General features: G+C 45.0%; 1 protein-coding gene across 1 annotated transcript in view; it reads left to right on the forward strand.

Annotated features, from left to right (window-relative positions):
* The window catches only part of ASB7 (ankyrin repeat and SOCS box containing 7), a 45,404-nt gene extending 36,927 nt beyond the window's left edge, over nucleotides 1–8,477 (forward strand). The window contains exon 5 of the mRNA XM_029575059.1: nucleotides 1,347–8,477. Coding sequence (XP_029430919.1) covers nucleotides 1,347–1,486 — 140 coding nt within the window. The 3' untranslated portion in view covers nucleotides 1,487–8,477. The remainder of the gene's footprint in view (nucleotides 1–1,346) is intronic.
* Nucleotides 8,478–25,504: the final 17,027 nt, after the last annotated feature.

A 25,504-nucleotide genomic window follows, 5' to 3' on the forward strand; every position in this document is an offset into this window, starting at 1 on the left:
ATTTCTTTCCAGCGTACCCATCAGAGCTGTGGCTAATTTAGTAAGGAACTTAATTATTTGTCTCATCTTTTTTTTAAAGTAAAATCTTTATATACATTGCCTCATCATGTGTGCTTCTCTCATCATGCACCCAAGAATGAATGTGTACTGAGCACTATTCCTAAGAAATCACAAATATATTAATAACCCTGGAATCTACAAAGCGTGACCCTAAGCCACTCAAAGCCACTTGGTATAAGTCACTGATGGTTAACACGGGAAATGTCCATTGCTAATGCATTCCCAGAAAGGGTTCTAATCTTGCTCAGGAAGCAGTGGGAGAATGTCAGGGGTTTAATTACTAGAAAGCACCAATCATCTGTTCCTTTTGCCTGTTTTTAGGTTGTGCCTACTCCTTTCTTTCCTCAAGCAAATCATAATAAAGTAGCATTCAGCCCAAGCAAAATCATTTTATCCTTTGTGCTCGGCCCACTAAAATAATCATCAGACCTGCTTTGGTCAGCCTGGCCCAACAGCAGTGCTGTGCTCTGCTAAGCAGAGGGATCTCTGTTTGGTTCCTGACTTGGTAGGGGAGGGAGTCCTAATCATTGTGCAACGGTGACACCTAGTGGCAGGATTTGGAGTGCAGTTTTGCAGGGTACCAGAAAAAGCCCTGAAATATGGCTCCCAGCCAAGGACTGTTCTTGCAGTGACTGGGAGGGAATATTAAATGGGGGATCTCTGCCCTGGTGGAAGCAGAAAAGAGCAGGAGGGAATTGCTGGGTAAAAAAGCTGCTTTTGTTGAGCTGCATTGAAGTATTCCTGTGTCTGCTCTTGCCCCTTCTCCGCTGCATAGCGCATTTGCTGTATATCCGCATTCTGTTCTAAGACCAGTTTCTGAGAGGCTAAAGCTGGTTTCTGACACGTTCAAGATTTTAAAGCAAAATAACATCAGTGCTAGCTATTAAGGCACGTCTCTCCTGTATTGTCCGTTGTTAATAACTAACCTAAAATGAACTTTGGTTAGGTATGGCTTGAAAATCTGGGGGCCAGTACGGAGTCTGGGAACAGCGCTGGCTTTGGCTCTTCCGTCTCTCAGGGACCGTTGCGCCTGGCCATACCATGAAGGGTAGCATGCTCGGATGTAGGGAGAGAAGGTTGCCGCTGTTGCAGTGGTGGCTCCTGCCAGCCATTGAGCAGCTTCAGGGGTTCACTTTGGAGGAGGAAGATCTCGGGCCAGTCCTTTGCCACATGGGCGTGGTGTCTGGAGAGGAAGGGAGATCAGTGATAGAGGGTACAAAGTGGACTTTGAAAAGTGTAAAGATTATAGAACACATTTTTATGTACATTTTCTTCCTTTTTTTCAGGGCAACCCAGAAATTTGCAAGACTTATGCCGGATTGAGATTCGCCGCTGTGTAGGCCTTCAGAATCTCAAGCTACTTGATGAACTGCCCATTGCCAAGGTCATGAAAGACTACCTAAAACACAAATTTGATGATATCTGACGTCTGCTTTATAAAAACAAACATTTTTGAGCAAGATGAGGAACTCCGTTCCAGGTATTCGGAAGGCCGTTTGCCTTGCACAAGTATATCCTATGCAAGTTCTGGTTTGCAGTGAAATCAGAAGGCAGATAGACACTTCCTTCATTTTCCTAGGGCTCTTTGCATTTGTTTTTTATACCTTATGGAAGAAGGGTCTTACTTTTGGTTTCTTGGTTCAGGTTTGTGAAGTCCAGGCTGTATGTACATTATAAAATATATAATAATACTCTCTTTTTTGTAATGGAGAAGTGGAACTAAATTATAGGTTCTCCTGGGCAAGGCCAAGCAGCTAACGAAGCAGCTCTGCTGGCGGCATGGATTGTAAGTAGGGTATCCTGGGGGTTTACCATACAAAACGTTAAAAGAATACAGTTACCCCGTTTCTTTATTACTGAGAATTCTTTGGCTGTCTTTCTGACATTTGTTTTCCAGATTAGATCTGGGGATGGGTCTGTCTTATATGGGGACCAATGGCTGGAAGCTGTGTCCTGTTCTGTCACGACATTTTTAACAGCATTAATACTCTGCACTGAGAAGGGAAGTCTCGGCATAATTTCTTTTTTTTTTTTTTAGGTACTTTTGGAAGGGGAAAAAACCTTTTTGTTTTTGGAACCCACTAACCTTGGTTCTGTATTTGTTCTCCCTCCCTTTGCATCCTCTGCTACACTTTTTTGTGTTTACCACTTTAAGCAATATTATGTTCATTGTTCATTATTTTGTAAAGGGTCTCTGTGTTCCTAAAAGTCATTCTTTGTGAAATTCTACAAATGAGGCGCTTGAGTTATATGTCAATGCTTGTTCCTTAACTTCTGGTTCAAATCTTCTTAGTTTAATTCTTAAAGAAATACCTTACTAACTTCTCATTTGCAGTTTAATGGCAATGAACCATTAACCTCCTCCTGATGTGAGCGGCGTGTTGGCCGTTGGTTGTCATGAGAAGGGGAAGAGACAGGCGGAACATGAGAACTGATTCTCACTATTAGTACTCAAGAACATGGACATTGGATGCTTTTTCGTAACCAAGTACAGATGACGGACGTGGTAATCGAGGAAGCACAAATATATAACTGAAAGTGCTACCAAAATTTAGGGTTGCTGTAAATCCCTCTACAAGCAGTTCTCAATCCAGTCTTCGGGACTCACCCAGCCAGTCTAGTTTTCGGGATTTCGACAATGAATATGCATGAGGTAGATCTGCTTGCACTGCCTCTATTGTATATGGATCTATCTCATGCATATTCATAGTGGATATCTTAAAATTCTACTGGCTGGGTGTATCCTGAGGACTGGGTTGAGAACCAGTGCAATAAAGGACTATTCTAGATCCACTCAACAAGCTGGACCTCATGATGATAGTTTTCTTTGTAGACTGAGTTATTTCTGAAATATGGGCTCAGGAAAATGTAGCTTTTTTTTTTTTTTTTAACCTGAAATCCCTCTGACTAAAATGGGCTACATTTTGGCTATTTCTGTCACTGTGTTTCCCCACTGTTTCCTCTTATACAAGGATAGAGTTTTCGGGAGGATGAGAGCCTGATAATGCTTGGCAGAACCTCCCAGTTATGCTGTCTTTAATTCTCTTGGTTTGATGGACAACTGAAATCCCTCGAGGCCTTCATCTGCCTCCCTCCCTTGTCAAATTGTTTTTCTGCTGCTATGGACAGACAGCTCTTCTACTGCTTAAGACTATTTCATTGAATATGGCTTTTGCTCTACAGTGTCCTTGGTGTGCCGCAGGCTTTCATAGTTATTGATTTCATCACGGGCTGCTTAAAGCCACATTTCTACCAGTCTAGCAGCATGGAGAGCAAACAGAATGGACCCTGTCCCTTTTATGGCTTGAATTTTGAAATCTGTACTAGCTCCTCTTCGCCTTCTCCTTTGCTGTAACTGTAAACAACTACAGAGTGTCATCCGGAAAGATGTGACCTCCGAGGAAGACGCACATCTTTTTATGCATGAGTAAGCATTCAGCTAGAAGAAAGGCAGAAGCTAGGAAGGAGACCCAGAAATAAGAAGAACCGAGCCTTAAAAGCTAATGGTGGTCCTGCAATGCTTCCCTTTTCTCATTCTGCATGGAGAAACTTGGGTACTTTGAAGGTGCACAGGAGGAGGGATGCCTTTTATCTAAGACCCCAGCTAGATGTAAGCAACATGGGCAAATAGTGCGCCCTGTATAGATTTTGGTTTCTACCCCCCCCCCCCCTTCCCCCCCCCAATCTCGGGGATTACATTTTTCCCTGGAATTCTCATTTCATAGTTCAGTAAAATAAGGATCAACTTTTATTACTTATGGGAAATGTGTTCAGATAGCAGTCAAGTCGGATCTTAACCATTGTATCCAGTGCTGTTTAATCAATGGATGAGGCCCAGTAGCTTAATTATTATTGTATATGTATGTTTTGTAAGCAGTAGCCCTCTTGCCTTTGGACATTGCCAAGAGAACTTGCTTTTGACATTGATTATGCACTTTCAGCTCAAGTCTTGTAAAGCTGGCACTGTCGCTTTCTTCGTGTCCTTCTATAACTTTGAACTTTGCTGAACTTCCTTTCCCTTTCTTTGACAACAAATTTGAATGAGTTAGGTGACTGTTCCCTAAGAACGAGTAACTTAAAGTGAGGAAAGCTTAAACTGAAGGTTATAGGAGGAGACATGGGCGAACCACTTGCCAGTGTCACAAAATGTACCTTTATTCATCCTAAGCTAAAAACACGTTGTCAAGTTTCCCAGAAGTTTCATGGAGACTGGTCTCTTCCAGCTCGAGATTGTTTTGTGAGTGTCCTTCCCGTTCGGTGGCATTAATAAGCAGTTAAGGTTTGCAGGAACCTCAAGTTGGCATCCGACTCCAGTTTTTTGTGCATTCACAGCCTCTGAAAGGGAGTCCTGCAGTCATTCAAGAGTGAGCTTGTGATTTCCAAAGGGACCCATAGGCCATGGCATTAAGACGGGGACATCACTGTAGCTTGTCATTACAATCCTTGCCATAATTAGCAGTAAAGGGGGTTCGAGGCAGATTTCAAATGGAGAAGGAAGCTGCCTGGTGAAGAAAAGAAAATGCAAAACGAAGGTGCGAGGAGCTTTGCCCCAGCCCATCCCAAAAGCCTAGGAGGAAGTGGTTGAGTTGATATTAAATGGTCTTCCTTCATCTTGTTTTTAATAGTTATTTGCATTTACCTCTTACTGGTTAATCCCAGAAATCTGACTTTCTATCAGCTTGCCTGGATGCAGGCAGTCCCATGCTAAGAGCCAAAATGAAGGCAAACCAAGTTGTCTTTTAGCTGTAATTCAGCAAAATTTAAAAAAAACCCTTTTGTCTCTGGTTGTGACAATGTTATTTAATGAAACAAATGTATAATTCCATTATTTATTAACTGATTATTATTTTAGTAACGTACATTTAGAGGGAACATTTTCAACCTACATTAAAGCTGCTAAAAATGTCGTCTTTGTCTTTCAAGAGCTCAGAGCTGCTCTGAGCATGTGATTGCCTCAGCAATGATGATATCAACTTGAGATCATTTTTCCATCTGACTTAAGAGGTCCTAGACTCTTGTATCTTATCATGACCCAATTACTCTCTTCATAAAGAGGATGTTAGAGAGTAATTGGGTCATGATAAGATACAAAGCAGGTCGTAAAGAGAGAAAAATTGGACTTTTCCCTTTCGTGGGTGGTAGAAGGTAGTGCAGTCACAGTCTGCATGAATGCGGATTATGATATTTGTATTCCCTTCTAAACTTGCCCAAAGGCAGGTCAAAATGAGCTAAAACTGAATGGGTCTGTTGATAAGATGGTTGCTTATCAAGAGCAAAATTGGTTCATTTTCAGCAACTTTTTTTTTTTGCAGTGCTGCCTCAAGAGCAAAGTGGGTTTTACAGATTCTTTAGGAAGTTTCGCAGCTATTCCCATGTTGGCAGGAATATCACATATTGGAGCCAGGTGCTCTCCAAGAAATGTGCTTAATAGCCTGGGCTAAGAAGGAGGAAGATAGTGGTGTTGCTCGACAGCAGAAAGTTACCAGTTGAGCGAGGGACGTAGTTCCCTGCTGCTCCTCTTCCTTGGCCAGAGAATTTCCATGATGCTTGATTTGCTAAGATGCAACGAGTAAGTGCAAATGGAAGAAGACTCTATGAAACCACAAATGGAGACGCACGGCAGCAAGCAAGGTTGGGTAGGTTCCAGGGCAGCTGGGGGATGTATTTAATAACCTACTCTGTATAACTGAAAAAAAACCCTCACCCTTTCTGCTTTGTTTTTAACGCAAGATTCTAGGAGGCTTATTGGTCCTGGATAAAACTATACCTGTTATTGGACCAATATGTAAAAAAACGTAGCACACGAACTCTGGGGACCATATTGGTCAGTCTAGAGAAGGGACCCTAGTCTACGACATATTTTGTGTTGGTACAATAAAAGGTATCGCATCCTACAAAGGTTTTACTTATTTGCAGTGGTCGGCTCGTTCACTTACGACACTATGGGCAGCCATGTTGGCAAGCTGTTGCAAAGGGTTGCATCGCTCGCTATTTGGAAGACCACTGAGAAAACTTTGTATGTGATGTACTTTGTATTCGGTTGCCAACATGGCCGCCGCAGATCAGGTTAAAGATTTTCAGAACACAACTGAAAAAAACCAAACTGCTATTGATACTGGGTGGGTTATTTATGTGAAGCTTTGGAGCGCTGGCCGGGGCGAGCTCAGGGAAGTTATCTTGTAAAGCCAGCGTTTCCTTTCCTCTCCTCCTTTTCACACCAAATGCTTGTTTCAGAATCCGCAGAGAAAATTTCCCTGCTGCCCTAATTCTTTTGCTTTGGAGCTGGAAAACAAATTGAATTCATTTTTCTGTACCTCTTTTTCACAGACCATTCAGCAGCAGGAAATATCTTAAACTGGTCTTTGAATGCTGTAATGTAAAGAATAAATAAATAAAAACGCCAAAGAATCAACAGTTGAGTATCAAGGTCATGAAGGAGCTGTAACCTCATCCCTCACACAAAGACAGAAACCTGAGTTTTTGTAAATATTTGTGCTATAAATGTACAGCAGAGTAAGAAAAGTGTTTTTAGACTATTTAATTGCCATATTTGTAAACTATTTACAGAGTATAAACCAGCCTGGTTAGTTTTGGAAAGGATTCTGTCTTTTTTTTTTTTTGCCTTCCATTCATTGTCACTTGTCTTTGGAGCAATGGTCTGACTTCTCCAAATTAGCCTCAACAATTTACTCTCTGATTCAGGGCAGCTGAATGTTGGATGAAACTGCAGAAATGGTATACAGTGAGCGACATGTCATAAATACACTCCTGATTCAAACTAAATGTTCTGCCCTGTTACGCAGTTGAGATTTTCAGCATCATAAACGCATTCTACACAATGGCATATTTTGATTGTCTCGGGTCCATAGCAAGTAGTAATACTCCTATGAAAAACGAAGGATTTGATCTCCTAGTGTTGGTTTTTGAAATGTTTTATGCCAGCTTGATAGATTGGTAAAACCAGTCCTTGTGTACCCTTCAACAAGGATGCTTTTCAGTTTCTATAGCACTACTATGCAAATTAGCCCAGTTCTTTGCCACAGGCATGCAGCTATTTCTTGAACATTTGTCACGGTTTTTTGAGGGACTGTGTTCCTTTAAGTGTGTACAGAGAATCTTTGATTCCCTTCTACTTGTCTGGTGGTGCTCCAGCCATTTCATGGTTTGACACACATGGGGCCAGAAGGTCCCGTGAGATACAGGGCCCCCATGCCGTTCAAATCACAGTATGGATGGAGCAGCACCAGGCAAGAAAGAGGAGTCTGGGGTTTCCTGCATAGGTCAGCTGGAATGTTGGTTGGGGGCACTCCAGGGCCCGGCTTAGAATCCTCTTGCTTGTAAGCATTTTGCTTCCAGCCATTTGGGCTGACACCATTGCATTTCCTGGTATCTACCTGATCCATACTTGCACAAATATACATAGTATGGAACCAGTTGATACCAATCCATGGAATGCTATCAGTGGCACTTAGACGTGAAAAGAACGTGGCAGTGAAAGTTGGGGACTTCTGGTCACCATGTGTGACCTCTTGAAGTAGTTAAGACCATGGTTGGGTAAAGAGTATCTGTTTTGACGGACAGCTGGTGTGACACATATTTCACCCACACACACACAGTACGCTACATATGCTAATCAGTTAGGGTTTTAGTAGCCGGGTGGTCTTAGTATGCGTGCAGGTTTCACTGTAGTTTGAATATCATATGGAAACAGCAGGACCTCTGACTCGTAAGTTCTTTCAACATGCCCATCAGCAGTAGCATTCTGTATTTTGTTCAGTCTTTGATATTTTGCTGTGGATAATTTGTAATTTTAAAAAAGAAATTGAAAGCTGGTTAATTTAAGATTCGTTCTGTCCCATTTATTATTGCTCTCCCCTTTCATTGATCGTGTCAAATTATCAGCTGGAAAGAGCAGGGGTGAATAGGCATTTCTATCCCCTGTGGGCTGTGCATGAGCTAAATTGTACCTCAAGATTCACAGCATTGGCACAACTGTTGACTCCCTTTATAGGCCTCAGGCTCAACCTACCTCGAAAATGGACACATTCGCTGGCATTTCTGGCATTCCTTTCTCAAATACTTGCTTTGTGCCCAAGATCTCAAGATCAATAAAACTGTGTGTGTGTGTGTGTGTGTGTTGTCAAGACAAAAATGGCAGCAATGTTTCCATTGTTTCTCTTCCCTGCTGCTCTGTGATGCTAAATGTTGAGTGGACAAATCTTCTTGGCGGTGCCTATCAGAACCCTGGGAACCTTTGCTTGTCAGGCTTTCCCCCTACCCACACAATACGTTTATATACTGTGCTTGCAACTCGCTCTGCATCAGAGTTGTATGACCTTAGAAGTTGAGGCCTGGTGCTGGTTGTTTACTTGTTTTCTTCCATTCATATTGTTACAATAAATATATTTGCTATAGTACTAGCCTGTTGGTTTTTATTACCCTTGCTTGTGGTGGACTCGTGTAATTGTAACTTGCACACTTCTGCTTTCCCTGATGCAGTGGCTGTTGGGTGAAAGGGAAAAAGACATTTGCGTGGCTCACTCAGTTGCATGGAGGCGCCAAGGTACCCAGGGAGAATAGTGGACTGAGACTCCATTTATAGTTATTGATGCCTTTGAGCAACCAGCAGTCATGCAACTCTGAAGACAGAAAATCAAATGTGTTTTATGCCAAATGCCCTGGTAGAACTGCAGCGTGAGAGAGACATTATTATAGCCACCCTCTGCCCCAGTTACATGAGCCCTGTTTAAGGGATCTTATATATGTTGAGATGAACTCCCAAGAGCAAGGAAAAGAGGATTGGGCACTCCATGCACCAGGCTGGTGTTCTCGGGGGGGGGGGGGACTCCATGCACCAGGCTGGTGTTCTCGGGGGGGGGGGGGGACACTCCATGCACCAGGCTGGTGTTCTCGGGGGGGGGGGGGGGACTCCATGCACCAGGCTGGTGTTCTCGGGGGGGGGGGGGGGGACTCCATGCACCAGGCTGGTGTTCTCGGGGGGGGGGGGGGGGGACTCCATGCACCAGGCTGGTGTTCTCGGGGGGACGGGACTCCATGCACCAGGCTGGTGTTTCTCGGGGGGGGGGGGGGGACTCCATGCACCAGGCTGGTGTTCTCGGTGGGGGGGGGGGGGAACTCCATGCACCAGGCTGGTGGTTCTCGGGGGGGGGGGGGGGGGGGGGGGGGGGGACTCCATGCACCAGGCTGGTGTTCTCGGGGGGGACGGGACTCCATTCACCAGGCTGGGTTCTCGGCGGGGGGGGGGGGGACGACTCCATTCACCAGGCTGGTGTTCTCGGTGGGGGGGGGGGGGACGGGACTCCATTCACCAGGCTGGTGTTCTCGGCGGGGGGGGGGGGGGGGGGACGACTCCATTCACCAGGCTGGTGTCTCGGCGGGGGGGGGGGGGGACGACTCCATTCCACCAGGCTGGTGTTCTCGGGGGGGGGGGGGGGGGACTCCATTCACCAGGCTGGTGTTCTCGGCGGGGGGGGGGGGGACGACTCCATTCACCAGGCTGGTGTTCTCGGGGGGGACGACTCCATTCACCAGGCTGGTGTTCGCAGGGGGTGGGGGGGGGGACTCCATTCACCAGGCTGGTGTTCTCAGGGGGGGGGGGACTCCATGCACCAGGCTGGTGTTCTCGGGGGGGGACGGGGGGGGGACTCCATGCACCAGGCTGGTGTTCGCAGGGGGTGGGGGGGGGGACTCCATGCACCAGGCTGGTGTTCTCGGGGGGGACGACTCCATTCACCAGGCTGGTGTTCTCGGGGGGGGGGGGGGGACTCCATTCACCAGGCTGGTGTTCTCGGGGGGGACGGGACTCCATTCACCAGGCTGGTGTTCTCGGGGGGGGGGGGGGACTCCATTCACCAGGCTGGTGTTCTCGGGGGGGGGGGGGGGGACTCCATTCACCAGGCTGGTGTTCTCGGGGGGACGGGACTCCATTCACCAGGCTGGTGTTCTCGGGGGGGGGGGGGACGGGACGACTCCATTCACCAGGCTGGTGTTCTCGGGGGGGGGGGGGGACGACGACTCCATTCACCAGGCTGGTGTTCTCGGGGGGGGGGGGGACGACGACTCCATTCACTAGGCTGGTGTTCTCGGGGGGGGGGGACGACGCCATTCACCAGGCTGGTGTTCTCGGGGGGGACGACTCCATTCACCAGGCTGGTGTTCTCGGGGGGGGGACGACTCCATTCACCAGGCTGGTGTTCTCGGGGGGGGGGGGGGACGACGACTCCATTCACTAGGCTGGTGTTCTCGGGGGGGGGACGGGGACTCCATGCACCAGGCTGGTGTTTGCAGGGGGTGGGGGGGGGGACTCCATTCACCAGGCTGGTGTTCTCGGGGGGACGGGACTCCATTCACCAGGCTGGTGTTCTCGGGGGGACGGGACTCCATTCACCAGGCTGGTGTTCGCAGGGGGTGGGGGGGGGACTCCATTCACCAGGCTGGTGTTCTCAGGGGGGGTTGCATTTACTGTTTAGGTAAAACAATTGCAGGTATTTACAATATTAAAAAAACAGTGCGTGCGGTTACCTCTCCTCTCCCAGCTCCTCAGGACGAAGGTGCTGGCATCTTGCTAAGACTTTTGAATTCCCCCAGGGGGCAACCCTTTTGTTTAGAGCAGAGGAGATGCCACATGCGCCAAGCCCACAGGGTAGATCCAGAAGTGCATTCCTGCCCGGTCCCCATTCCAAAACTCTGGTGCTGTTTCCCTTGTCCTATGTGAGCAAGTACAACTGGCACCTCCGGTACGCCAGCTCTCAGGTGCCTGCTTCTTACAGTTCCCGTTTGAGGGTCCTGCTGAAAAGATGGGGTTTTCTGAATCCCGTCCTGCTTCCTCACTTGTGGTGGCTTTCTCCACTCTCCAGGACCTTACTACGTCCCCTGCTGGAATGAAACAGCCAGCAGCCGTAGAAGGATTACATTTAAGGCAAAGAGACTTACATTACTATACAATAATATAGCTGAATATTCATTCAAGATACTGAAAAAAGGCATGACAAGAATTAACGCTCCTAGACCATGGAGAAGCAAGTTTGAGAGGAAGAGGTGGCACTGATTATTTACTGCAGAGAGGAAGATAATCATGGGGAGGTGAGCAGTAGAAATAAGTGGCAGGAGTCAGGTGGCACCTTATAGACTAACCAGGACAGTGTCCATCAGTGGAAATAAGGTGAGACTTCTGAAATGAAGGCAGCCCACCTGGCTCCTGCTCAATCTTTACATGTTGTGGCCCGCTGCTTTCCTCCAGCATCGACGTCGTCAACGATGGCCTGTAATGACGCGTGCGACACGGACCATCGGGCAGCCTGCTGGAGGATGACGGTGGCGTTGCCGCGTTGGCCCTCTGGAGGACCTGCTCCTGTTCGCTGCAGAGGAGAAGGCGATGTTCTGCTGTTCCTGGCAGCAGGAGTAGAGAACTGCTGCTTCTGTCTTCCCAAGTTAGGTCTCCTGTGTGGTCTCCAGGAGAGCTGTGGCCACCTTCTTATTGAAAGGTAAAATGTATCGGCTTTAATCATTGCTGTCGCAAGGTTGATTGTAGGTGTTCAATGTAGGAAAGCAAAACTGTGCATTGAACTATTATTGTAGTGCACATTACAAGAGAGATGCTTGGCTGCATAGGGAGAGGACTGGTCAGCAGAATAGGGAGGAGATATTGCCCCTGTATAGGACCCTGGTGAGACCTCACTGGGAATACTGAGTGCAGTTCTGGAGACCTCACCTTCACAAGGATATAAACAGGATGGAGTCGGACCAGAGGGAGGCTACTGAAATGGTCAGAGGTCTTCCTTCTAAAGCACAGGGGGAGAGACTTAAAGACCTAAACATGTACACCCTAGAGGAAAGGTGGGATAGGGGAGGTATGAGAGAGACATTCAAAGGTTTCCATGCACAGGGGGGTGAGCCTTTTTCAATAGAAAGAAGGCTTTAGAATGAGGGGTCATGAGATGAGGGTGAAAGGGGGAAGACTCTGGAGTAATCTTAGGAAATATTTCTTTACAGAGAGGGTGGTGGATGTGTGGAACGGCCTCCCATTCGGGCCGATACAGTACAGTGCACTCCGGTGGAGCGCATGTTGGCCCACTTTTCGACGCGCTAGCTTTACCCCTTATACAGTAAGGGGTAATAGCGTGTTGAAAATGCGCATCCAACCAACCCCCCCCCCCCCCCCCCCGAAACTAATAGCGCCCGTAACATGCAAATGCATGTTGATGGCCCTATTAGTTATTCCCGTGCGATACGGAAAGTAAAATGTGCAGCCAAGCTGCACATTTTACAGAAGAGCAGAAAAAACTGCTTTTCTGTACACCCTCCAACTTAATATCATAGCGATATTAAGTCGGTGGCCCCAAAATTAAAAAAAAAATCAAAAATTAAAAAAAAATAAATTTTTAATTGGCTCGTGGGTCGGAAGACGGACGCTCAATTTTGCCTGCATCTGGTTTCTGAACCCGTAGCTGTCAGTGGGCTCAAGAACAGACGCCGGAAAAATTGAGCATTGGTTGTCAAACCCGCTGACAGCTGCCACTCCTATCAAAAAGGAGGCGCTAGGGACGCGCTAGTGTCCCTAGCGCCTCTTTTTACCACGGGTCCTCATTAGCATATTCTTTCCCCCTGAATCACGCGCACAGGAGAGTGGTCTGTGTGCGCGCCAGGAGAGCGGGCGCTCGCCCACTCTCCTGCGACTTTTACTGTATCGGCCCGAGTGGAAGTGGTGGAGACAAAACAGTATCTGAATTCAAGAAAGCATGGAATAAACACAGGGGATCTCTGAGGAAGCGATGAGGATTATAATACTAAATTAATTGGATGGATGGGCCATATGGTCTTTTTCTGCCTTCATGTTTCTGTGTTTTTTACCAGGTGCAATATAATTATAGACTGAAGGACTCAGAAAACTGTGGGATCTGCTGCATACATCCACTGTGGCTGGTGATGCACTGAGGTGGGGGAGTCTGGCTGCACATCACTTGGAAAGGTATGAAGGGCAGAGAAAAATGGAATATAGAATAAAATTCTCTTGCCAAGGCTCATTAAGTTCCTTTATGACTTAGCAGAAGTGAGGGGGATAGGTATTTGGGTGAGAGAGCATGTATGGGTGTAGTCCCAGTTTTAAAAAAAAAATTGCCCACCCTTACAGAGTTGAGATGAAAGTTTTGAGATGGGTTTGCCATGGACAGAGGGATCGAGGCTGTAGGGCAGAAGCTTTTGAGACCACTTAGATCCCTTCTTGTAGATATGAACGTTCTTCTGTTGGCCCAATACAAGGTCTCAAAACCAGGGCCAAGGTATCTACTAGAACTCTAAGTAACCAAGGCAGGATGAATGTTCTCGTACTGTGCCTTCGTCCTAAATACTTTGTAGAGGAGCCCTGTTACAAGCCATACTCGGTTTGGGTGTGATGCACAAGATTTTTTCCCTGTAGACACAAAATGGGAAAGCAGCCTTTGTGAATCAGGTCCTTTGCCTACCTTGGATGGAGGAAGAGCGTCCGTCCGCAAGTCACAAGTTTGTGTATTGCAGATGGATGCCTTAGATAGCAGAAGTATCTCCCTGCAATCTATAAGAAAAAACATCCAGCTGAGATGTTGGTATTTAATTGTTCTATTTGTCTTTGGTTTGGTTTTTCTGTCTGAATTGTACTGTGAATGTCTGATTTCTATAAGGCACTTGGAGCCATCCTTATTAAGCAACATACAAATAGTTTAAATGAATGAGTAAAACAGAGGAAGGGCTGTTAGAGAGAGAATTCCTAGGGTTAGTTCACCAAACAGTTAAAGAACTGGGTGTAGAAATATTTCCTGGACCTGAAAAGAGACAGCTGCTAGTGTTGATGGCATTTCAGCAATCAGAAGAAAGTTTGCTTTAACTAAATATTTACATAGCATAAAGACAATTATTTTGAGGATGGTGCAGTTCTAAAATGTCAGTCTTAAAGCAACAGTACCAGTAAGTACCTTTGATAATGCAGTTGGTGTCTAAAATCATTATCATTCTATTGCACTCCCCTAGCTCACAATCAGTGAGCATACAATGGAGCAGCAACAGCTGGCCTGCTTTTACATCACTTCCTGTCCATGAGGTCTTGTCCTTCCCAGTCAATTGCTGGTCTCTGATGGAGAAGATGCAGTTGTGACTGTATTGGTCACTGGAGGAAGCAGTGAAGTTATTAAAAAGAAAAAAAAAAAGCTATAATTAATCTCCAGGGCTGTGTGTGTGGTGGTGTTGTCCTTGCAGCATGTGGCTGCTTGCATCTCTTACAGTCGATGCAGTTCCATGGAGGCTATGATGTGGGATTCTTCTCTTCCCCTTGATGTCCATTTTAGTGGAAAAACTGTCTGCTTCTGTGCTATGAAAATGTGCAAATATGAGCAAGGACTGGTGAGCCCCCTAACCGTTGATTTGCAGGGCTGGGCCTGGCCTAGTTATCAGGACATCCATCGAGCCTACTCTTGACACATCATGCCTTGGCTCTAGCATATGGTTAATGTATTTGGGTTACGCTAAAACCCAGGCCCAGTTATAGCCCTGGAGGACCACAGTTTGAAACCTGTGAAGAATATTCTAACTGAAAGAGGAACAAGTTATCTAGAGACGTGGGGGAATCTTTTTGTCCTTGGAGAATTTTCAGAGCAGATTAGAGAAACGTGTCTGGGATGGTTTAGGTGGAAGATATAGACAGCCTCTGGAGATCCCTTCCAATCCTATTTTTCTATAAATCTTTTCTAAATACAAATTTGAAATCCAATATACAGTATTTGGCACCCTTAAAAAAACAGGCTTTAAGTACTGAACATAGCCACTCTGGAAACAAATAGAGAGTAGATTGAAGGAAAAAGGTTAAATCAAAACACACATACACAAAGTAAATATTTTGTGTGTGTATGTGTAACCTGTGAAAACCTATCAAAAAGTGATTTAAAAGCTGTTGGTCTGTATTGACTCTTCTGGGTCTTTAGGCTGGCTTGGTTGGTTTTACTGTAGAATATTTTTATTGTAACACACTTTGAGGCCCCAGGGATTTGCAGGCTATCTAAGCTGCACAGAAGAGGGATCCGATTTCCTTTATCGTTCCCAGCCAAAATACGAGTGCGCCACAATAACAAAGTGCTGGTTTTCTCTGCAAAAGATGAGCGGCAGAATGAAGTGATGACGCTGTGGCTGGGTTTTGTTCTCTCTTCTCAGTTTGGCCTTTCTGTTTTCTGGGGCCCAGTGATAACCTACGGAGCACTTTTGCATCAGTTGTTCTAGTCCTGCCTTCTCGGCTTTGATACAAACGTTTGGAGGGCTGTTCAGCTCCTGTTTGGTGCTTCGATGGTAACCTCTTTTCCGAGGATCCCATATCAGTTGGACCATTGAACGTAATATACATTATTTATCGGATTGCTGCTAGGATGCTGGGGTTTTCTCTTGATCTATATTTGCCAATATCATCTGCATTTAACGTGTAACATATTTCATCTTTGTATTCCTTGAGCTATGCGTGGGAGGGGTGGGTTTTTATTTTTGTCTTGTGCGGCCTGGTTACTCTCTGCTTGTTTATGGGGAAGAGGATGCCCCTTCCTGCGGGGTTTCTGCTGTGCTGTGGCTGAATCAGTGTATATGGGTGAGTGTGTTGTGTGAATTGTGGGGGGGGGGGGGGGGAACCCTTCTGGCTGAGAGTTTATGACATAGGAGAAGACTATGGGATTCAGTGGCCCCCTCCCAAGGCCCCCGGGTTCATATGTGTCATGTTCACCTTAAGCCCCTCACCGGGCCATATTGGAGAACATGGCGAAGATTAAAATTATACCACTGGATGCGGATGGGATCCACACCTCAATAAAACATAAAACATTACTGTCTGTGTGCCAGAGATTACTCTCTCGTGGTGGTGTTGCAAGAGACTCGCCTGTCTCATGTAGAACATGCAAAATTGAAAAAGGAATGGGTAGGACAGGGCATTTTATTTCCTCTTTCACCTCCAGAAAACGTGGGGGGTGGCAATCCTTATCCACAAACAGATCCCGTGTTGCAGGATAAGGAGGGCCGATACGTTATAGTGGCAGGAACGCTCCAGCAGCAAAAGGTTGTCCATTGTAATCTGTATACTCCATGAATTTTTCACTCACTTAGTGGGTCCACTTTCTAATTTTCCTGATCACAGTTAATGGTAGGTGGGGATTTCAGTATTGTGGCTGATAAGACTGTGGATTGTAAACTCGCTAAGGAAGTGGATAGAAGGGAGGCTCTGCTGGGTGTTAACTTCTTATGTCAAGAATTGGGCTTGTTAGATGTAGGGTGGGTTTTGCACCCAGGAGAGCAGATTTTTTTGTTCTACTCTAACCCTCACAACTCCTATTCCAGATTGCGTTACCTCTTAGTGTCCGAGAAGCTTTTTCCTAGTGCTGGGTAGGCTACCATAGGCACTATCTCTATTTCTGACCATGCCCCAGTGGCTGTGAGGATGGAACTGGGGCATTTCCAATGTCCCTCTTTTTCCTGCTGCATGAGCCCTGAGCTCTATTCTGAAAAGGGGTTTCACGATTGCCTGAAAGAGTGTGGGGGGAGAATCTGAAGTTTAATACCACGCCTGATCCTTCTTCTGTGCTTTGGAAAGCAGAACTCCTCCCAGCTCGTTTTGTCCCAACATAACTTAGCCTGCTGGAAAATCCACATGAACCAAGCATGCTTTGGCTAAACATTTGAACATAAGGTAATCTTTATGTCCCTTTGGAAGTTTATTCTGGAGAATTGGAGCTATGATTGAAAAGTCTCTCTCTCTCTCTCTCTCTCTCTCTCATTTGTTGTAGATGAGCATCTTTTCTTGAAGGGACACAGGCTCCTTGTGGGAGAACCATAACCCTCGAGTGGAAACCTAACTGAATAAGCCTGTCTGTAAATATTCTGTCCATGCAGGGCTTTAAAGGTTATGACAAAGATTTTGAATTGCACTCAATATTCAAATGGCAACAAGTGTAAAGTATGCAATAATGGAATAATATGCTATCTGAAACCCTCCCTAAAGAATTATAGCTCCTGTATGCTGGACTAATTGGAGCTTTTTTAGAACTACTGAAGTAACCCCACATTGACTGCATTACAATACTCCAGTCAAGATGTAATTAGGGCATGGATAACCCTTGTTGGGTTCTCAACAGCCAAAAAAGCTCTTGGTGAAGCATCCAAAGGTTCCCATAAAGCTCCTTCATCAGAGCTGAAATGACAAAGTGAGACTAACCATATTCCCCCATTCCATACCACTGGGGCAAAGTCCAATTTCTGACCATTCACCAACACATGAAAACTCTCAGGTGTATCCCCGATAGGCAAGTTTAATTTCACTCTGTCACTACCCAACCACCAGGCCACTGCATCCAAACCTTGTTCAGCTTATCTAAGTCAACACTCCAGTTTTGAGTAACAGGGCACAAATGTGAATGTTCTTTGCAAAGATGAAATCTCAAACCCACTGATCTCAAAATGTCACACAAAGGGGCCATAAAAATATTAAATAGGGTGAGAGTTTAGACCCTCACAATCTAATATGCAAGGTGACAACTGTATGTGTCCCATGGTCATCTGCTGAGAGTAATTTGTAAGAAATGAAGTAAATCAATCACTTTCCCCACAATCTCTCCAGTTTTCAGAGGAACAACACAAGTTTGTGGTTGATAGTATGACATTCTGCAGTGAGGTCTAAGCATAACCATCATAACATTGTACCCCGTCTATAAACGTCATCTAACAGTGACATCCAGAAACCAGACTAAGACAAATCTAGAACTGAAACATCCATAAACTCTACCAATAGTATTAACCAACAATGGTTTTAAAGAGGCTTAACCACTGGAAAAATCCCCTCAACGTGTGACCCAAGTGAACAGGATGACTCTTTCCACCATGTAGGCTTTAACTGATTTAACCAAAATTGATGGGTGTGGGTCTTATTTTTGGAGAATCCAGAGCATAGTGGGAGTTAACGTGAAGAAATTCCTTCCACTTTGTATTATCTCTTCCCCTTCATTTGACCTAGAATCCACCTGCCCCAGTACAAAAATTTGAGATCAGTGTTAGTTTGCTTAGTTTATGCCTTCTGAAAACCAGACCTGACCAAGTGTGAGAGACCCTGGTTTAGATTATCTTGTGGTCTATGATGAGGATGTTGTTAATTCTTTTCTTATGCTGCATATAAACAATTAAGAGGCCCCCCTGAGAAGCAATAAATTAAGTACCCGATGCTGTGAACAAACCCAGGGCATTGCACTCTGTCATGCCAGGAAAGAATGCAGCATCCTGAAATGTAAACACATGGAAACAAAAATCAAAGGACACTGTGCTATTAACAAGTTATAATCTCATTTTGCCACAGCTCTCATGCTGTTTATTCATTAGTAACATTCAGCATTCATTTTCCTTTGTTCAGAAATAAACATTCTGGATGAGGAGAGAACACCAGCAGAGATTCCCTGGGGTCCTGTGAGGCTGAGGTAGCTGTGACATCATCTTCAGGGGACTCCTGTCTACATAAAACCTGCAGCGAGAGCTGGGAGTGGAGGAGAGAATGTTGATAGAGATGCCCCATGTTTCCTTGAGGCTGAGGCGGGTGTGATGTCGTCATCTTCAGGGGACTCCTGCCTACATAAAACCTGCTGCCTGCAGCGAGAGCTGGGAGTGGAGGAGAGAATGTTGATAGAGATTCCCTGGGTTTCCTTGAGGCTGAGACGGGTGTGATGTCATTTTCAGGGGACGCATACTGAAGTTGCGTGCCTAAGGGGTGCACACCTTAGGGCAAAATATTTTCTTCTTTGCTGACATATCTCCTTTGTTGTCTGCCCAGAATTTAGAAATGGGCAAGAAAAGGAAGGGCAAAGTACATGCCTTCGCCACCGGGCCTTCAATGCCATCCTCTCTTGTGCAACTGACTCTAGAGGCATTTCAATTTCAAAGGCAAGTTGCAGGCAGTCTTAAGATTGGAGTTTATAATTCCATTCTCACAATGTCATCTGTGTCCTTGACTCCTGAGGGCCTTTTGTCACGGCAGGACAATGCCTTATTGGCTGCTGGGTCTGAACTAGCTTCTGTAGGGTCTGTTCCATTTTCTGGTCCTGTCGGAGAGTCTCTAGCAGTGGATGAGATGGTTACATCTTCCCCTCTAAAGTATTCTGTAACTGAACAGGAGCTTGTAACAAGGCTGTCGGAGATAAAACTAGATTTGTTATGGACACTGATAACTACTCTGCAGAAGTCTATTTCCACATTTATCAATAATAGTCTTAATTCTCTTGTAACTTTGTCCTTAAAAGTTGTTGGTCATTCTGAATAAATGCAGGATCAGTCTGATAAACTGAGTGGTTTAGGGAATAAATATTCTGTTTTAAATGATTGTAAATTGGCGTTAGTTAAAGACAACAATTGTTACATCAGAAATTTGAAAATTTTGGTAATCAATTTAGGAGGTTAAATCTTTGATCCCTGAATTTTCCATGTTGTATGTTAATTTCTCCTGCAGAAATGCTAAGGAAACTTTATTTAGATTTTCTACGAATTCCAAAAGAAGCAATTCCTACTTTCCTTAAAGCTTATTACCTTACAGATAAAAATGTTGTCTCTAATGAGAATTTATTGTAATCCACCTTTGGGAAAAGGCAGAATATCAAATAGTCATAAATAAATAGGCAGATGACTCAAGTGTCTGTGGCGGAAGTCTAGCTCTCAAGTGGACAGGAACAACTGCAGAATCTATTGCAAGGCTAGCATATAAGCAAAAAAAAAAAAGCTTCTTTTCTAACATGATCACCCAAGTGACAAACTCACCAAGAGAACCTTTCCACGCCACCCTGCAACCCTCCCGCAGCAGAAAACTACTGCACCAAACTAGCCATAATCTTCACTGACAAAATCAACTATGTCTGAGAAGAGCTAGACACGGCCACCAATGAAGGCCCCTCCCCCCCGCCACCTAGCAAATTAAACTGCACCCTCTGACCTCTCTATAACCCCACCACATATCCAGAAGATCCCTGCTCTTCCTGGCTCATCAAACTAGCCAAATCTGGACTGCTCAGCCACCATTAACTGAGATCAACTCCTCATTATCAAAGGGCCTTTACAAAAAGGCTTTGAAAAAGCAACAATCAGTCCCTCTTTGACGAAGCCTAACCTGGACTCCAAAGTCTTGAGCAACTACTGCCCAGTCTGTATATAACATAGTAATGACAGCAGAAAAGGACCAAACGGTCCATCCAGTCTGCCCAGCAGGCTTCTTATGGTAGCAACTGCCTCTCCGTGCAGGTTACTCCCTTGCTTTTCTTAATGGTAGTAACTGCTGCTCCATGCAGTTATTCCCAAGCCTTATGATAAGGGTAGTAATATATACAAACAAAACCAAGCAACTGTCAAACCCATAACAAATTACTGCTAGCAACATTTATACTGGGTGATGAACCTTCCTGAAAACTCAGACAATACTGCTTGACATACTTTGCTTTTGGACTTGGCCGTAAAAGTAGTCCTGTGCTTTTTACCTAATGTCTTCGTATCAGTACCCCCAGACCGTAAAAGTCAGGACCCGTGATGGTTGTTGCCTGAATACAATTCCTCTTTCCCCCCCTTCCCCTGCTGTCGAAGAGGGGAGCAATGTTGCAGTTGTCAAAAGCATCAAGGCTTATTGGTTAAGGGTAGTAACCACCATACCAGCAAGTTATCCCTCCGCCACGCACCTTTTACTTCATTTCAGTCTTCTAGCTTTTAGGGATCCACAGTGTTTATCCCATTCCCCTTTCAATTCATTGACTGTCTTTTTTTTCTTCACCACCTCCTCCGGAAGGGCAATCCAGGCATTCACCACTCTCTCCATGAAGAAATATTTCCTGATGTTGGATCTGAGTCGTCGCCCCTGGAGTTTCATTTCATGATCATTTAGTTCTACTGTTTCCTTCCCAATGGAAAATGTTCAATCGTGCATCATCAAAACCTTTCAGGTATCTGAAGGTCTCTATCAATGGTTTATGGTTTATTTGGTTTTCTATACCGTCATATCAGTCGGAACCTTCAAAATGGTTTACAAACATTTAGCAAGGAGAGTACAGTAATGTTATAGGAGAGTACAAAAATGATATAGTGAGGAATGATCACAGCTATAATATATATATCAAAGGTAGATCATTGGAAATAGCAGTTAAATAGGAGTTAAAATCTAAAATATTATTGACTAATATATATAATTATCAGAAGACAGTAACAAATCGTAGGAGCATGATTAAGTAGCATATCTATGAGATAAGCTAAGCAAATGCCAAGGGTTGGTCACTGGTTTTCTAATCAGTGGGAGCTTTCTTGGTGGTTTATAAACATTTAGCAAACCTCCTCTTCTCTGGGATATACATATTCAGATCCCTCAGTCTCTCCTCATAGGTCTTCTGATACTGACCCCACACCATTTTAGTCGCCCTTCTCTGAACCACCTCCATCCTGTCTCTATCCTTTTTGAGATATGGTCTCCAGGTGAAGCCTCACCAAGGACCTGTACAAGAATATTATTACCTCTTTTTTTTTTCTTACTGGTTATTCCTCTCTCTCTCTCTCTCTGTAGCCCAGCATTTTTCTAGCTTTAACTATTGCCTTGTCACATTGCTTCACCGTCTTCAGATCACCAGACACTATCACCCCCAAGGTCCCTCTCCCAGTCTGTGCACATCAGTCTTTCACCATCATCACATACAGATCTTTTGGATTACCTACCTTTCCTTAGCAAGACCATTGGAAATGTAGTCCTACTACAACTAACTGATTTTCTGCAAGCCATGAACAACATAGGCTCTTTCCAATCTGGTTTTCAACCCCACCACATCACAGAGACTATTCTAATCAACATAAATGATAAACTACGATTCTGCTTAGACTGGGACCAGATGGTCCTCCTGGTATTTCTGGATCTCTCTGCTGCATTTGACACTATTAATCACAAAAATTCTCATTTCCCACCTAATTGACCTAGGATCTTTAGGCAGAGTCCTAGCATGGTTTACGTTTTGCCTCCAGACTGTCTCCCATGGCTAGGCCTCATCATGCTCCCTTTTCCTCCCATGTAGTGTGCCACGAGGATTCATCCTCTCCCCAACTCTAGTTAACAGTTACATGGCCCTCCTCAGTAAGCTTCTTAGAGAATCAAAATGGCTCTATCACACCTATGCAGACAACACCCCGATATAGTCTCCATCAGCATCTCTCCTACCCTCTCATTCCAGTCCACCCCTACCCTCTGCCAATCACCTTCCCTTTCCTACCCTCTCCCCTCCTTGGCATCAGCACTTCCTCTTCTCTTCCCTTCCCTCTCCCCCAAAACCCCCAGCTTCCTTGCAAATTCAGCTACCTCTTCCAGCAGCACTGACCTTATGCTGCTTCTTTCTTCTATGGCTGTAATCGGAGCTGCATGCGTCCAGCAGGACTTGTGAGCCTACAGGGTCCCCCATGCCGTTTCAATTGCAGAGGTTGAGGGCAGAGGGGAAAATGGAAGCAGCAGATAAGCACTGCTCTGTCTCCCACTGCTGGCCGGAAGATATTCTGCAAGCCAGCTGTTGGGGAAAGAGAACGTGAAGACTGTTGCGGGGCACAAGAGCTGCAGCTGTAGCACACCAGTTGGGAAATGCTGATATAGAGGAGGCTGAAGCCTCCAGATTCTTTATGGAAGGTGGAAGCACATTTTTTTTTCTTTTTTTAGATCTAACAGTTTACTATTCCTATCTTGTGTTTCAAGCTCAGTCAGACCTGGCTTCTAATGGAGCTGCAATGTCATAAAATTTCACCCCGGTCTCCTCCCCACACTGTATAACCACCATCTTCCCAGCAATCGGGCCCCAGACTGTGCTTCCCTCTGCACCCCGTGTCTGGCCACTAGGTGTCACTGTTGTGTGATGGTTGAGACTCCCTCTGCTGAGTCCCCTACCCTGGCCAGTCTGAGTCAGGCTTGGGAATCCAGCCCAGATTTCCCACATAGCTGCACAAGCAGATAATTTAAATCAGATCTTAATGGTACAAATTGCAAGCAAACATTAGGGAATAAACTGTGGGAGTCATTTGCTGGTCTATGGATAATATATGCTTAGATATGAAATCTGGAAATTTCTAATTGGAGTGCTGCTAACTGACTTCACAAGGGGTGATTAGGGATGGCCAGTATTTCAAGGCATTAAACTGTTCATGTTCGGCAGAGTGACAGAGGGATGGCTATGACCTTGACTTCTGGTCATTTACGGCTCTACAAATCGCTCTGTTACGGTGCAATAAGCATGACAATTAAGCTTAAGAGACCCCTCCTGTTTCCTGTTTAATTGCTTGCATGGTTCTGTTTTATGACAAGGGGTTAATGGGAAGAATGAAGATGCTTTGACACCATTTAAAGCTCTTTATCCTTTTCTAATTAAAACAAATGCTTTAAAGTTGATGCACATGGCTTAACATCTTCACTTCAAAATGCTATCTGCCCATTAGTAAAGATCAGAGAGTTAGAACCCATTGCCATATTTAAAGAGAAAAGGAGAACGTTTTTCTTTAAAGCAGCAATCTGGGCAGTGCCTTTTTTGTTCAGATAATTCAGGTGCCAATTGAAAGGAAACAAAATCAGTGAGAGCTTTGTTAATTAATTCTGATGGTTGTAGGAGTCCTGATGTGAGATTAGTGTGCATGTTGTAGTTCTCTGCTCTTACCTTTAAGAAGCATCAGCAAAGGGAGTGGTGTTGGGGCGTTCATCATTCGAAAGCCCATGTCCCCTCCTATCCCCACATCTCCAGCAAGCTTCGCACTAAGGCATGCTAAGCATAAACAGGACATGCACCAGAGTTGCTAATGCCCCTAAAAATAGCCTAAAACTGACCTGGCCATAGCATTCATAAATATCTTTGGGCCGCCTGTAAATCTATTGGCAATTGACAGCCTTTGCGATATCTCTCAGCTTCCTCTGATGGAAGCAGAAGTTGCTGAAGCTCTTTTTCGGTGCATGGTTTGGGAGAGGAATTGATACTACAAGTGGAGAGAGATAGACAGAGGTCAAGAGTCCAGGACGAGCCTGGTGGTTGCCTACAGATTGCTCAGTTTATCTTTCGAGGGAGACTAGGGGGATTCTCCCCCATCCCCACGCAATTCAGGTGACCTGAAAGACAATTTTAATAACGGCCAGTGAAAAAGTTGGGTTGTCAGTAAAAATGTTTCCCAGGAGCTGGTAACCTCGCATAGGCCCAGTAAAGAACAGACTCCAGAAAGAAGAGGCTCACGAGGAGCAGGAAACGTAAGACATGAATTCTGCTAATGAAGAAAAATGATTCAAAGCAAACAGCACAGTAGGTGGGGAAAGATGATCCCTTTATTGGGTTAACAAATGTCTGAAGCTGCAGCTTTGAAGGGCACCTAAAAGCTTCTTCGAACATTGGATTGTTGTATCTTCATGACCAAACTGCTTTTCCTCGGAGCAACGGTTAGTTTTGGTGGAATCGCTCCGTACACCTTTTCTTTTAAGGAAAGATAAAGACCAAGACCTAAGACCAAAAAACGAAACCAAAGAGCCAAGAACCAGCCAAGTTCACCTGGGAAGCTGCCAGCCAGGATCACTTCCCCGGCTTCTCAAGTTGCCAGTTTTGTAGAAGTTTGTGATTTGAGATCCCTAGAGTCCGGAGGCTGCAAATGAAGGAATGGGGTAACTTGTATTAACTTTGGATGTAACATTTCTGCATGGAGCGGCAGTTGCAACCCTGAACATCTTGCTGGGCAGACTTGATGGACCACGTGGTCTTTATTTGCTGTCATTTCCTATCTTCCTACTTACAATGTACAAATTCACAAGATGTGCCCAGATATCCCTCTTCCAGACACCAAAAGTCATCGGAGAACCTAAGAACATAAGACTTGTTTCTTCTGTGTAAATTTTGACTTTCCATATGGCGCTAGTGCAAGGCTCGTGACAACAGCTCTCCCCCAAAATTGTTAAGTTCCGTATGGAATTGGTACCCAGCTCAAGACAAGGGCAGTTAGTAATTTAGGAGCTAATGCCTTTATTATTGTTTTATTTTGTCAACTGTAACTGTCTATTTGATCATTTTAATTCTTTGTAAATCGCATGGGAAGATTTGATCTGGAAGGTGATCAATAAATAATTTTAAATAAATAAATAAATACTTGCCATACTGGATCAGACCAAAGGTCCAGCAAGCCCAGTGTCCTGTTTCCAGCGGTGACCAATCCAGGCTACAAGTACCTGGCAGGATCCCAAGGGGGTAGAAAAGATTCCAAGCTGCTCATCCCAAGGATAAGCAGTGGATCTCTGCAACTCCACCTTAATAATGGTTTATGGACTTTTCCTCCAGGAACCTGTCTAAACCTTTTTAAACACAATTACACTAACAGCTTTCATCATATCCTCTGGCAACAAATTCCAGAGCTTTAATTATGCATTGTGTGAAAA

This window comes from Rhinatrema bivittatum, chromosome 13, assembly GCF_901001135.1.
Source record: "Rhinatrema bivittatum chromosome 13, aRhiBiv1.1, whole genome shotgun sequence".
Classification (NCBI taxonomy): domain Eukaryota; kingdom Metazoa; phylum Chordata; class Amphibia; order Gymnophiona; family Rhinatrematidae; genus Rhinatrema; species Rhinatrema bivittatum.